The 13,857-nt window shown below is 35.0% G+C and overlaps 1 protein-coding gene across 1 annotated transcript in view; it reads right to left on the minus strand.

The window, feature by feature from the left end:
- Nucleotides 1-13,857, minus strand: part of LOC132857166 (fibronectin-like) — a 34,882-nt gene that overhangs the window by 19,820 nt on the left and 1,205 nt on the right. The window contains exons 2-3 of the mRNA XM_060887166.1: nucleotides 3,979-4,000; nucleotides 2,033-2,290 (exon numbers count right to left, since the gene is read on the minus strand). Coding sequence (XP_060743149.1) covers nucleotides 2,033-2,290; nucleotides 3,979-4,000 — 280 coding nt within the window. The remainder of the gene's footprint in view (nucleotides 1-2,032; nucleotides 2,291-3,978; nucleotides 4,001-13,857) is intronic.

Here is a 13,857-nt window from a genome sequence, read left to right on the forward strand (position 1 = left end):
AAGCATCATTTTTTCATCTCAGAAACATTGCCAAATTACGTCCCATGTTGACTTTCTCTGTGGCTGAAAAGTTAATCAACACTTTTGTTTTTTCACGTATTGATTACTGTAATGCTTTGCTGGCTGGAGTTCCTAAAGCTACCCGAAGTAAATTACAGTTGGTACAAAATTCAGCTGCTAGAATTCTGACTAGTGCAAGGGAGCACATTACACCTATCCTGGAAAAATTGCACTGGCTTCCTGTTAGTTTTCGTATTATTTTAAAATTCTCATGCTCACTTATAAGGCCTTGAACAATTTGGCCCCTCAATATTTGTGTGAGCTGTTAACCCCCTACATACCTACACATGCTCTATGCTCTTCTGAAGCTGGTCTTCTGACTGTACAAACAACTATGGGTCTATCAAAACTATGGGTGATCGGGCTTTTTCTTCCTTGGCTCCCAAATTGTGGAATCCCCTGCCCTCAGAGATTAGGAATGCACAATCCCTGGGTGTTTTTAAATCCCATCTTAAAACATACTTTTTAGGGTAGATTTTATGTGATTTCTTTGTTTGTTATTTATTGGCTTTTTATTTTTGTATGGTTAGTTTTAGTATCTGTAATGTTATTTGTACAGATGTAATGTACAAAATTACTGTAATGTACTTTTAATTTCATCTTTTATGTCAAGCGCTTTGAGAAGTTACTTTTAAAGGCACTATACAAAATAAAGTTTATTATTATTATTATGGGGAGGTGTTCCCGGGCATGTCCAACCGGGAGGAGGCCCCGGGGAAGACCTAGGACACGCTGGAGGGACTATGTCTCTCGGCTGGCCTGGGAACGCCTCGGTATTCCCCCGGAAGAGCTGGAGGAAGTGTCTGTTGAGAGGGAAGTCTGGGCGTCCTTGCTTAGACTGCTGCCCCCGCGACCCGGCCCCGGATAAGCGGTAGAAAATGGATGGATGGATGGATTATTATTATTATTATTATTATTATTATTCATGTATTACAATTTGTTGGCGACTAATAAGTTAGTACTTACTTTGCAATGAAGTCTTTGCAATAATCTGTATTTTATATAAGCAGGCAAAATATACAGTATGAGCCTACTCAATTATTTTATTAGTCTAATGGCTTTACCTAAAGTATATAAATAATATCAATAATTGTGTAATAGTCAGCAAAAACAGCAAAATCTGATAACACAGCTTGAGCTCCTGATCAATTTGTTGAATATATCTTTCAGGTAAAGCCAGAGCAAGATCTTATTTTTCAGCCAATGCAATAACCCAAGTGTTGTTATTGTGGATCCTTGGACAATGAATACGGCTGTATATATGTATCAAAAATAAATAAATAAGCAAGCACATCAAAAATACATTATATAAACTCATAGGTACAAATAATGCTGTCAACAATCCAGAACAAGTGAAATTTGTAAGGAATTTGATGCCTGGTCATAAAAAGACCAAAGATAATTGTTATAAAATGTGTCATCTATTATTAATTTAAATTGGAATAATAGGAATAATAGGCTCTAATTGGAGGCTGTTAAATCTTTAATCCAGTTTAAAAAAAATATATTTTTGCTATATTTTAACTATTGTGCTGTGCAATAGGATGTTAGGAGGGCAGATGTTCACGCAGTCAGATGTCCACATCCATTTTGGTTCAAAATACATTCACAGCCATAGAATGCTTCTTCAAATTATGGATATAAAGGATAAATAATATTTTTACCAGCCCACATCAATATAAATAGGCTAGCTTTGCACATTTACAAACCCAATACAATAAATTTGCTATTTTATCTGTAAAAAGAACAAACCATTCAGTTGTGGCTTCTAAAGGCCAATTCAGACAGAAAGAATTCTACAGAACATCTTTTAGCTGCAAACAAGCTTTATTTAACTAGTGTTTAAACCAGCATCAGCTACAAGACACCAATGATCAAATACACTAGATTCTTATAGTATACTATCTGCCAATTCATCCATTCAATTATTAAGCCAACTGTAGAATAACATTATCTGCAGTACAGGACTTACGTGTGAATGCTGAGATTTGAGCTGGTGCTCCTCTAGTTTGGGTTTCTGCAGCAACTGCAGTAACAGTGAATGTGTAGTTCACTCCAGCAGTCAGACCAGTGACAGTGTAAGACGTGTTAGAAGTGTCAATGCTGTTATTCCCAGTGCCATCAGTCCAGTTTACTGTAAAGGGCCTGCTCCCTTGTGGCTCATTCCAGGTTAGAGACACAGATGATGTGGTTTTGCTAGAGACATTGAGACCAGTGACAGCATTTGGATCTATTAATCACACACACACACACACACACACACACACACACACACACACACACACACACACACACACACACAGAGTTAATTATTCATTTAACAAATACTGTTTGAACAATATGCATTGTGCATGGGCCTACATGCACACAGACATACAGAAATATAGAGAAATACAGAGAGAAAATGATTGCCCCCCCTTACTTTCATTCATTCATTCTTTATTTATTTATTTTTTAAACGGATACAAATATCATAGGTCTAATAGTAGAGTAAACCAATTGGCACACATTTAATAACCTAACCTTGGAAAGTTCCTATTACTAATTTACACAAAACATGTGCTATATAACAGGTTCTGTCCTTTGCTCAGTAAAGTTATGCATTTTGGCCATTTTGGCACAAGTACCAAAGAGAAGTGCAGAAAATGGTCTATATGTATGCTGTAAGTGTTTTCAGATGAAATGTGGAACTTGTGGGAATGGCATGAATAAAGAGTTATTTTTTGCAGTAAAGACTACACTCTGTAGGACAATTGTTAATGTTTTAAAATACTGGGTTAAACTAACAGTACTGTATATTGTCCTCACATGTGTCACTCGTGTTCTTCTCAATTATTATACATCTGTTAGTTTTGGCCACTAATATTATTGGACTATCAAAGAGTGCTACCAAGAGTGCTAACAGTAAGTGGAATATTTAACTCTATCACTCCGCTTGTCTGTGTTAGATATGTACAATTTTTGAGTGAGTAATATCAATTTTGGTAGTCAGTTGAGTCTGCCATGATATGTAAATGATTGTTCTGCACTGAAAACGACTGCAACTCAGCTACATTAAAGAGCCGACTTGGAGGACAACATATCTTAGGACATCATTTATGGCATGGCCATACTACAAATTAGATTAAATATGAAATAAAAAAGAGGAAACTGACTACTCTATAAGACTATTATTAGACTAATTGCTGCTGATGTCATCATCAATCTGATCAGCCAAACTTATATAGATATAGATTTAGCCCAGTGATGCTTTAATGTTGTAATAATAAAGGGTCTGTATATATGTGTTAAACATGATATTTTTAGTGTTCATTTATTTTTTTTTCACTGTAGAACTTTTTGTAGTTTAACTGATTTTACCTGAATTGTTTTAAAAGAGGTCTGCATATGATATTACTATAAAAACTAATAAATGTGATGTTTAAATAGGGCCAAATTCTCAGATATTGAAAGAACATAAAAACAAGTATTCTTGAATCAACCAATCACACTGTCATTATGCACATGTGAAATCAGACTTTTCCTAACACAAGCACACACAAGCGTTCGTATCATGTGATTGTTTTGTGCCAGCAGGTGGCACTGCTGAGCTTCATCAGGCTGCAGCTGACAAAGCAAGAAAATGCCTAATTTAAATGACTAATATTTTATTAATAAATATTTAACTCTCCCAGGTTTGTTATCTGCTTCCTTCCAGTATTCAATCATAACCTCCTACTTAGTGACTTTCTAATCACAGATTATCCATCACAAAATACTGCTTGCTCACAATTTCCTGGCTCACTTTCCACTGAATGAAGACTCTGTGTCACACTGCAAAACTAAGCTATCCTGGGGTGACATTAAAGGAAACCTCAACACATAACTTCATCCTTTTATAGAAAAATATAGAAGATAACACTTTTTCAAATGACTTACTTTGAGCATCCACTTCTGAGCTCTGAAAAAGAGATGAAGAAAAACAAAAATAAGTGAATAAATAAAAAGCTCAATATATTGCTCCAGAACTCAATATAGTAATCAAAAGGTAGCAAGGATTAATAAATTTTTCTGAACTTTTAGTCTGAATATTTAAATAAGCAGGTAAACTCCAGGATGTTACACAGAGGCCTTTATTCCAATGTTGAACATTTTATAAATAGCATCTCACCTCAAGTTAGCAACAATTTAGTATGCAGCAGGAGTATAGAAATTTAGACACTACTATATAATTGGACACCTACTAATACAGAGCAGAATTTGCTATTTGACTCCCTTTCTATTTGAACTGAATACAAACCACCTGAATATGTTGTCCGTCAGCTTGGAGCCCAACGTCAAGGAGTAAAAAAACATCTGAACGCCTTAACACCTTGTAGTACCAGACACTAGGACTGACTTCAACATTTGCATCTCTTTTTTTTTTATGACTGTGACACGTTACAACAAAATTATAGTGTTTGGAATTTTCATAAGAACCTTGATGCAGAGCAGCAAAAAACTAAATAAAAGAGCTGAGTATGAATAAATAGATTGTAAAGAGATGTGGATAGCTTAGTATGTTAGGTGATTGCCTGCAAGCAAATCTAAAACTGAGTGTTTACAGAGTGGCACAATGATGTGTTTGTAACGAGATAGGATCATAATATCATTTATAAGATTTATTTATCATATATAAAAGCTTATTGGTTGAAATAACATACAACAAATGAGTCATTGTTATGTAACTATAGTTTATGTCAGTTTTTTAGTGGAGTATGTTAGCACCAAGACTTCCGCTACATATAATAGTCTAATGTGGAGATATAGATGTGTAAAAGAAAGATGTCAAAGACTTTGACCAAAAGACATTTTCACCTCGTGGTTTTAAATGTGTAAGTGTACACATGCTAATTATATTTAATCACATTACAAGCAATCACATCTTTAATAATTTGAAAGATGGGTTTCTCTTCAAAGCTCTAACTTTGCAAAGCTTGTTTTTCTAAATAAGGTACTATGTTGCAGGAGAATTAAAGAAATCAATGCACTTACAGGTTTATACAGTACAGTAAAAGTATTTTCGACCTGCATCTTCTCTAGGAGGTGGTTTTCAGAGGCCCCCATCTGGACCAAAACAAGGTCGAAACTGGCCAAATTTGCATGCTATATGCTTTTCTGCCATTCTGCCTTCACCACAGCACATTTATTTCTGACAACAAACACATCAACAGAGTGCAAACACAAAACCCTAGGTTTCACCTAAACAAAATAGCAAACTGTCAGCATCAACTAGCAGACTAGACCTGTAACTTCATCCTTAGAACCAAACCTATAATTCTGTAATGAAAAAAGTCCAACAAGTCCAATCAACATAAAATAACCTTTAACTGGATGGGTTGGTAAAGAACAATAAGGTGTTTTCAGCAACATTAAACCCATTAATGGTGTCCTGAAGTGAAAGACGCCAATGATGGCAGGGTAAAAAGAAAAGGAGAAAAACCTGTGTGATCATGACACAGTGTTTCTAAAGAGTATTCTGTGGTCTGTATCAAGCATGTCTAACAGACAGATACAGTTTCCATTAAAACCAGTCTTTGAATGTCATACAAATGTAGTAGATATAGTTAAAATCATTACTGCAATCAGACAAGGTAGCTAATTAAATGAGTACAAACTAAACTAACCAACATATTCTAATCTAAAATTGTGATTCTTTTAATATTCTGTTTAAAGAAAACAGTCCGATTTTGTTGCTACAAAGCACTGATCAGTTACTCGCTACTGATACTACATAAAAAAATTCGGAAATAATGTATAAAATCATAATGAATCTTTAATGCGAACATATAACAGCTTCATTGTTATAAACAACAGAGGCCTATTATTTATCTTTAATCGTTAATAGAAAATTGAATTGAAAGGCCTTTTACAAACATGCCAACAATGTCACTCAATGAGCGGTCTATTTACTAGACTGGTAAATATTAAACAAATTCATCTACCACAATCGGTTCACGTTGTCATTTTTTTCAGTAGAACAATCAGTGTAAAGATTATTTATTGAATATTAGATGTAGTCCAGACTCACACAATGGGTGTGTAGCATTGCCTTGGCATACAGAGAACAGGAAGAGCATCATACTAATGCCACAATTGCCACTTCCCACAACGACTGTTCTCAAAGAGCCTTGCGTCGCTGCCGACCCTCCTGACCCCTTTCCACTGCTCTGCCCTGACTCGAACTCAATACTCTATTCTTTATGAAGGTCACAGAACATGCTGATATAATGTTGAGCTATGTATAGCATTTTCATAAGGACTATTACGCTCTACTGCGAATGACTACAATTGTTACAACATACTTATAGATATTTAACAATAAATATTAAGTACTTGTTGATGTTGCCAAAGATATAATAATGAATTTTGTATGGTTTAAAACCCTTTCGGAGAACTGTAACTTTTGAGAAAGAGAAAGGACAGCAGAAAGGGCACCTAGTGTTTATAGTTTTCTACCGAGTATCAAATTTCAACACTGGCTTTAAAAATATAATCTACACACATTAAATGGGTGGATAGATGGTTTAGATGAAGAGAAAACTAAATCTCAGTAAAATAAAATAAAATCTCCATTTTTAATGACAATTTTGAGATGTAAACTTTTATATATAGGCTTATACAATATCATTTAAATAGAACTCTCACATTGTATTACATTTTAATTAAGTCTATTCATAGTTGATCATTAGAGTAACATCATTAGCACTACCCAGACTGTACCCATTGCTCAGTTCTCTAACTTTCAACTAGCTCACACTTGGTAAAGAAAAGAACGGCTTCAGAGCCTCATAAGGGCAACGTGCATTTGTAAAATTATTTATTGCTTTATTTACAAAGAAATTAAAACTAGCTGTTAAATGATTTAGCTGTATGCGGAATTTATATTGTGAGATAATCTTGTTTGGTAACCTAGTGGTTAAGGTGTTGGGCCACCAATCGAAAGGTCGTGAGTTCGATCTCAGGTCCACCAAGCTGCCACTGTTGGGCCCCTGAGCAAGGCCCTTATGATGTTACTGTAAATGTTATAGGAATCCTGCTCATTCATCCAGTTATCCAATCAGCCAGTCATACATTAAATCAAATACAGGTCAAAAGCTTGAGAATGAGGCAAAAATGTGATCTGTCACCCTAAGCATGGCATGGTTGTTGATGCTAAACATTTCAAAATTTTCACACACAAGCCTCAAGAGATTACACAGAATACTGTGAAAAGATAAAATCACCCAGTAAGCTGAATTTCTATGTGGAAACTGTTTTTGATGGGAAGTCAGAGGGGAATGGTCAGACTGCTTCCAGCTAAGAAGGCTACAATAACTTAAATAACAATTTTTTACAAAAAGTATTATTAAAAAAGCATCTCAACATATTTTAACATGGAAAACCTTAAGATGGATCCCCTCCAACAGCAGAAAGCCACTTCAGGTTCCACTCCTTTCAGCCAAAAACAGGAATCTAGGCTACGCTGGCACAGACTCACCAAAACTGGACAGTTTGTCAATGTCTTTTTTAAATCTTCAATTGTCCAGGTTGCGTGAGCCTATCCCTAGTGTAGCCTCAGATTCCTGTGCTTGGTTAACAGAAGTAGAACCCAGTGTAGTCTTTTAAAGTGTTATTAGCATGACAGGGTACATGACAGATTAGCTGACATAGTTTGCATGTTTAGTGGCAAATACCAATAAAGAATGTTTTATTTAAACACTAAAACTCTTTACTTAGTGGTTAGGAATATGATGCCTTATCAGTTATTTTATAGACAACACACTTGGTATTGCATGTATGTCACATCTAATAGTAGGAATTGTATAATGTTAGAAAAATGTGCCCAATGTCTACTTCATTTTTGACATTGAGTGCCAGTGTATAAATAGCTGGCAGACTATATTGCTCAGACAGCCACTGTTTTGCATCTCACCTTAGCAATTTGATTTCAGAATTACTAATACGTAAGTGACGTTTACAGCAGTTTATCTGCAGAATAAATGTTGGATTTTCTGCTATTGAGAGACTGTTTTTTGGTCTGAGAAATGTTCCTCAAATGTTCCTCAATTTTAGTTGCCTCTCCGTCACACACTAACACACACTCACACACACATTTGTCAATAAGGAAGTTAAAATAGAGTAGTTACAGTATAAAACATAAAGAATATGAGTGTTTTCTGTAGGTTTTCATGTTGTCATGTGTTACTTATATAACACTGTTGATTCCAGTATTATGACAGGCTCTATAAAATTTTTAAACGAATCTTTCTCTTTATGCTTTAACTCAGTTAACCCTTAACATGCATCTAAATGAAAACAGAATGTTGTCTGAATTTAAGAAAGCTGTCCAGACATAAACCTAAAATATAAAATAGCTTTCTAGGTTGAGCATATAAGGATGGTGCAAGATCTGTTTTTAGTGGTCTCTAAGCTACTCAGTGCTGTTAATATCGCCTGGGTGCCAATATTTTTATAACCTTAGCACTAATTGTTTGTTAAAAGATGGTTTTATATTAATACTAGCCATATAGCCTTTAACTTATTACAAACAAGAGAGGGATTTTGTATTAGACATTTTTAATGCATAACACATTACCCAAGTGAATGAACAGCTACTTCCTCAATTCCGGGCATGTGTTCACCACTGTGCATCAATGCAAATGTCTCTATAAATGATCTTACTGTGTTCCAATTTCCTTATTTATCACGAAAACTGTCAGTCACTTGATTTTGGCAAGTACAAAAAGGACAAATCATAATGAAATCAAATCAGGTTTCTTTAAGAAAACACAGAATCTTTAAGGATTGCGTAGAGGAACAACCAAAAGGACCCTTCAGCTTTTGATTTAACCTATAAAGTTGGAAATAAGAAAAGCCAATTAACCTTTGACCTTGGAGCTGACAGGCAGTAAATACTACCTGATAATACAGTGCTGATTTAAAAGTTTTAAAACATCCAACAACAACAACAAAATCATTAGGAAGGTATTATGTTGTTAGTAAAGTGAATGTAGTACTGTAAATAGTCAAACTGTTTATACCATCATTCACTCAACAATAAAATTGTTTTTCATGCACAAATGCATGTTCCCTTCCCAAACTACATTTTTGTGTAGTGTGGCCAATTATTGTCAACCAGAGAGACAAAAGAGGGAACATCATACAATTCCTTAAAATTTAGTCAACAATAGAAAAAGTATCTCTAACAGTTACACATGGTTGCACATTCAAAACAGGGAACAGGATCCAACCAAGGACTCTGACACATGCTCCCAAAACTTTTCATTACTGTGTAGATGTAGAATTTCCAATTTTTGTTCCAACTTCCTGGAAGATGTCAATCCAGGTAAAACAAAGGCATGCCATTCTGTTCCACTTTGTTTATGGATAATCAAACAGCTTCCTGGAGGAATCAACTCCACTTCTTTTGTTCGCTCTCAGGATCATGTATCACACCCAAATTGTACCGCACATATTGAACCCGTCAAACCTGTATACAATACGGCATAATTTTAGTACAAACATAAATGGAAACTGACAGTGAAATCAGCTTACTTCCCATTGTTCAGACTTAAAACATATTTACATAGCATTGCACACATATCCATAACTTACTTGTCTTTTCCAAAAGTTCTGATGTTCAAGAAGTGCTTACAGGTGTTATAAAAAGGCATCCACAAGCCTTTTGTCAAATAGTCAAAAATTGTTGGAACACTGGTATTTAGTTCTTTAGATTTTTACCTATTTCTGTCAACACAAAAGAGGGAAGTGGTGGCTTAAGACGTTCAAGAAGTAAGGAGGTGGCTGTTGATCAGAAGGTCAGGGTTCAAGCCACAGCAATGCCAAGCTGCCACTGTTAGGCCCTTGAGCAAGGCCCTTATTCCTCTCTGCACAAGGGGTGCTGTATCTAGCTGTTTTTTCATGTACAGTAATAAAACCCACCTTGAGTATAAGTTGTCAAAATCTCTAGTTTGTCTCATCACAAGTCTCTAGCGAATCCTAGAACTTGTAATTAGATGAAAGAAAATATGCATACCTTCCAAACAGTTTGTTACATGGACTTTGCTGTTTATTTGTAGATTTGGAGACTAGGTGATCCCAAAATGCTAGTATATTTTTCAAATCCCCAACTAAGATCCTTGGAGAAATATTCACTTCTATAAATATCCTCTTCGCTGTGTGTTGGGGAAAATACACTTACGCCTTCTTCCAGACAGGCTCATTCCAAATATAGTCAACTTTTTCATTATTGCCATAACAGTGGCTATGAGATTCTTCAGTGTAGTTAATGTGTAGTCAATTTTATTGCCATTGTATTACTAACGAAGGACATAATTTCATTTATAGATATTTTTCTTTTAATAAATGAATTGAATAATAAATGAATAATAAACTGTAACTGCAAATAACTTCCTGTAACAGGAAGTCACTGATGACCATTTATAAGTTCCTAGACACTCTGGTGAAATTATGAAAGTAAAAAAAAATTTTTATCCATTTTATCCATTTGAATTCCTGTGGGTTTCAGTGCCAGTGAGACATGTTTTTAATATGCTTTTTAAATTTTCTTTCTGAGATTTGTCTAATTCACTGTTTTTAATAATCGATTTTTAATCAATTTTTAAACTGTAATGTTTTGGGTGTCAGCAACTACAAATCCTCTTTAACTTGTATTTATAAACTTAACTTCTCATAGACAGTTCAATAGTCCTCTGCTCACATGCTTTTAGAAAAAAAAAATCATTTTTGGATCCCAAACAATGAGGAAGTACATGCCATCTCAACAAAACATGAAGTTTCGGTTAATTCAATCCACTGTACTACAAGACCCTTCAATGCACAAGGTTTTTGTTTGGTGGTGATAGTGGTGTTTTTTGTTTTTTATTTTTTAATTTAATTTTTTTTGCCACTTGCTTTTCTGTTCAAGCTTGGTCTTTTACAATATTAATTCATTCTAATCTACTGCACAGTAATGTAAAGCGTTTCACTGTACAGCCTTTAAAATAACCACATGCATTGTGTTAAATTTGTCAAAGGCTGTAAAAAAGAATTATTATTTGGTCTAAAGCTGTTCTAGATATATAAGGCATAGACACTATGTAGTAAAAGTAAAAAAACGGTAACAAAGTCATATAGTGAGAATAAGCACTACACAGCCATCAGTTTTTTAGTATAATTTATTCAAATAGGCTAAAAATAGATATGGTTACTTTCACATAAAGAGAAGAAATAAAGAGGCCCAACTCACAGACTTCCTCATATTACCGTAAACAGCATTTTTACTGGTTCTCCTATGAGTGAAACAGACATTAGGTGAATTGCATCTACATGAAATGTGTTGGCACTGAGGACACTGCATTGTAGCTGAATATCTTCTTTAATGCAAATTCAGTCTAAATCAACAAACCTGTATTTAAAAAAAATGACCCATGCTGTAGGCTAAACACTAGAAATAGTTTACTAGGTTGTTTTAACCACATCAGCTGTTCTACTGTACCAATGGGAAAACTTCCACACAGATGGAAAACTCATCAGTACAAGACCGTGAGAATGATATACCATCAGATAATCATGCAAATGAGGAAGGCAAATAAAAGCATAGATTCAGCATAATAAAAACATATCAGACCAGGTCTAAACCTTTCTATGTGATCATTGATGTTTGTTCTTTTTGTGTCTAGTACAATTATGTCTGCAGTTAGCTTTGACTGTTCCTTGTTTTACCTCTCTTTTTAGGAGTCATGCTTCTGCTTTGTAACTTAAGTAGGCATGCATATGTAAATCTGCAATACTGAGCTCAGGTACTGAGCACTTTATTTCCTTGTTCTTTCCTCATCACACAATGTACCTATCTGGACACTGATTGTTGATATGCCAGTGATAAGCTACTTTCCTGACCCCAGCTTTGAACTTTAACTATGATTCAGTAAAAAAACAATAATACAAAGACTCTTTCTCCTCTTAATAGATACAGTTCTGAGAATTCATGTTGATTTAAAGATATAACTACAAGCACATATTTCCCTACATTGATGACGTTGGATTCTAAGTAAAACATAAACCTTTCAAAGGGTTTTATGCAAAGCAGTGCAACATTCCGTCTGACTTCAAATGCCCACATGGTTTACAAAGTAGCTGTTATGCCCAGGGAAAAACTATTATGGAAATGGCAATTGACAAATTCACAATGCACCAAGATTTCTCCACGGAAATTAGACACTGGATGGTCTTCCTTCATGTGCCATTAAGTCCTAGAGATCTGAATTCAGCTGATTTAAAAGGCCAGGTCACACCACTGCTGTGTTAAATCCCCTGCTTCTTATAGGTGATTAGATTTACAGTAATAATTACAAAAAATAAAGCCCAGAGGACATTTCTTTAGACTAAACTTTAGACATCCATTTTAATTAATATTCAAACTGGTACTTATCACACATATTAGAAATAGCTGAAAGAGAATAAGCAACAAAAAAAAACATGCCACGTTGTTTATTCCATCATCCTGGCCAAGGGTCCATTATATTCAGAGCCTGTCACAGAAATGACAGATGCGAGGTATCCTCAGATCCCTGTCCTTCGCAAGGCAACACTTCATTGTGTTAGTAAGTTTTGAACATGTTTTCTTATGTATCAGCAATGACTCCTGTTCCTAACACTGCACTGTTAGCATCTTCTTAAAATTAAGATTCACTGAATACTCACAAAGCAGTTGCACAAAGCATAATGACATTTGTCCTTTACCTATCACCCATTAAAGGCAAACAAAGGCAAGAATTTTAGCAGTTATACACCCGCTACCAACAAATGTCTTTTTACCCTTTGATATACTAAATCTACTAACATACTAACTTATACAGTAGGTTTCAGTGCATGTGTCTCTATCCAGCAAAGTGCCAAACAATCAAGCAATAGAAGTATAGCAGCAAAGAAACAGAGGCTTGAGGTTTTATCACACACCCCAGTGAACCCAAATCACCTGTTCAGAGTTGCAGTGAAGGGCAATTGTTTCTCCTGAACTGACCCAGTTTTGCTGCTTGTTCGTACTGAATACTGCTGTGAATTAAGCAATGCAACCTTGATCTGCATGTTATTATTTTAAATAAAGACGAAGTGTCCTTTTTCAGTTAAGATTACATTTCTCTCAAAAGACCCCGTTAGTCAAAGTAACCGACAATTAAGACAGGATACAAAGACGGCATAGAACCGAAACGTTTAGAGTTAATGGTCCTGACATTTGATCTCGTCAGATAATGAGCCCAGAACTTAAAGCTGAAGCTACCACTGCTTTTAATTGCTAACCACTTTGATTTCATATTCACATTCATAATATATTCTTTTAGCACAGTAATGACCACTGTTAACAGACAATGAACACAAAAAATGTGAGGGTCTATATACTCCTTTATATTAGTTCATCAATATAGTATTGTATACTATATATTAGTATATCAGTAGATCAGTATTATAGTATATCAATTATCTGTTGATGAACACCAGGAGAGAGGCCTAATTTCAAACTTTTCCTTCCATAGCAGGACACTCTCATGACATTCTTGTTCAATGTACTTATATGATATGAAATAATTTTAGTTGAAATGTTCGGCATAAATTTATCCAAGGATTACTCAAGGGTTACTCTGCCAGGACTTACTCTATTCTGCAAAAGCTCCTGGTGCCATATACAGTACCAACCATATGCACAAAGATGCATGAAACTGTTTCCCACCACAATCAACAACTTCAGTTATCACAATTGTAGCTTCTTTAGAATCAAGTGATTTCTATCTCAAATGATTT

This window comes from Tachysurus vachellii, chromosome 14 (genome assembly GCF_030014155.1).
Source record: "Tachysurus vachellii isolate PV-2020 chromosome 14, HZAU_Pvac_v1, whole genome shotgun sequence".
Lineage (NCBI taxonomy): Eukaryota > Metazoa > Chordata > Actinopteri > Siluriformes > Bagridae > Tachysurus > Tachysurus vachellii.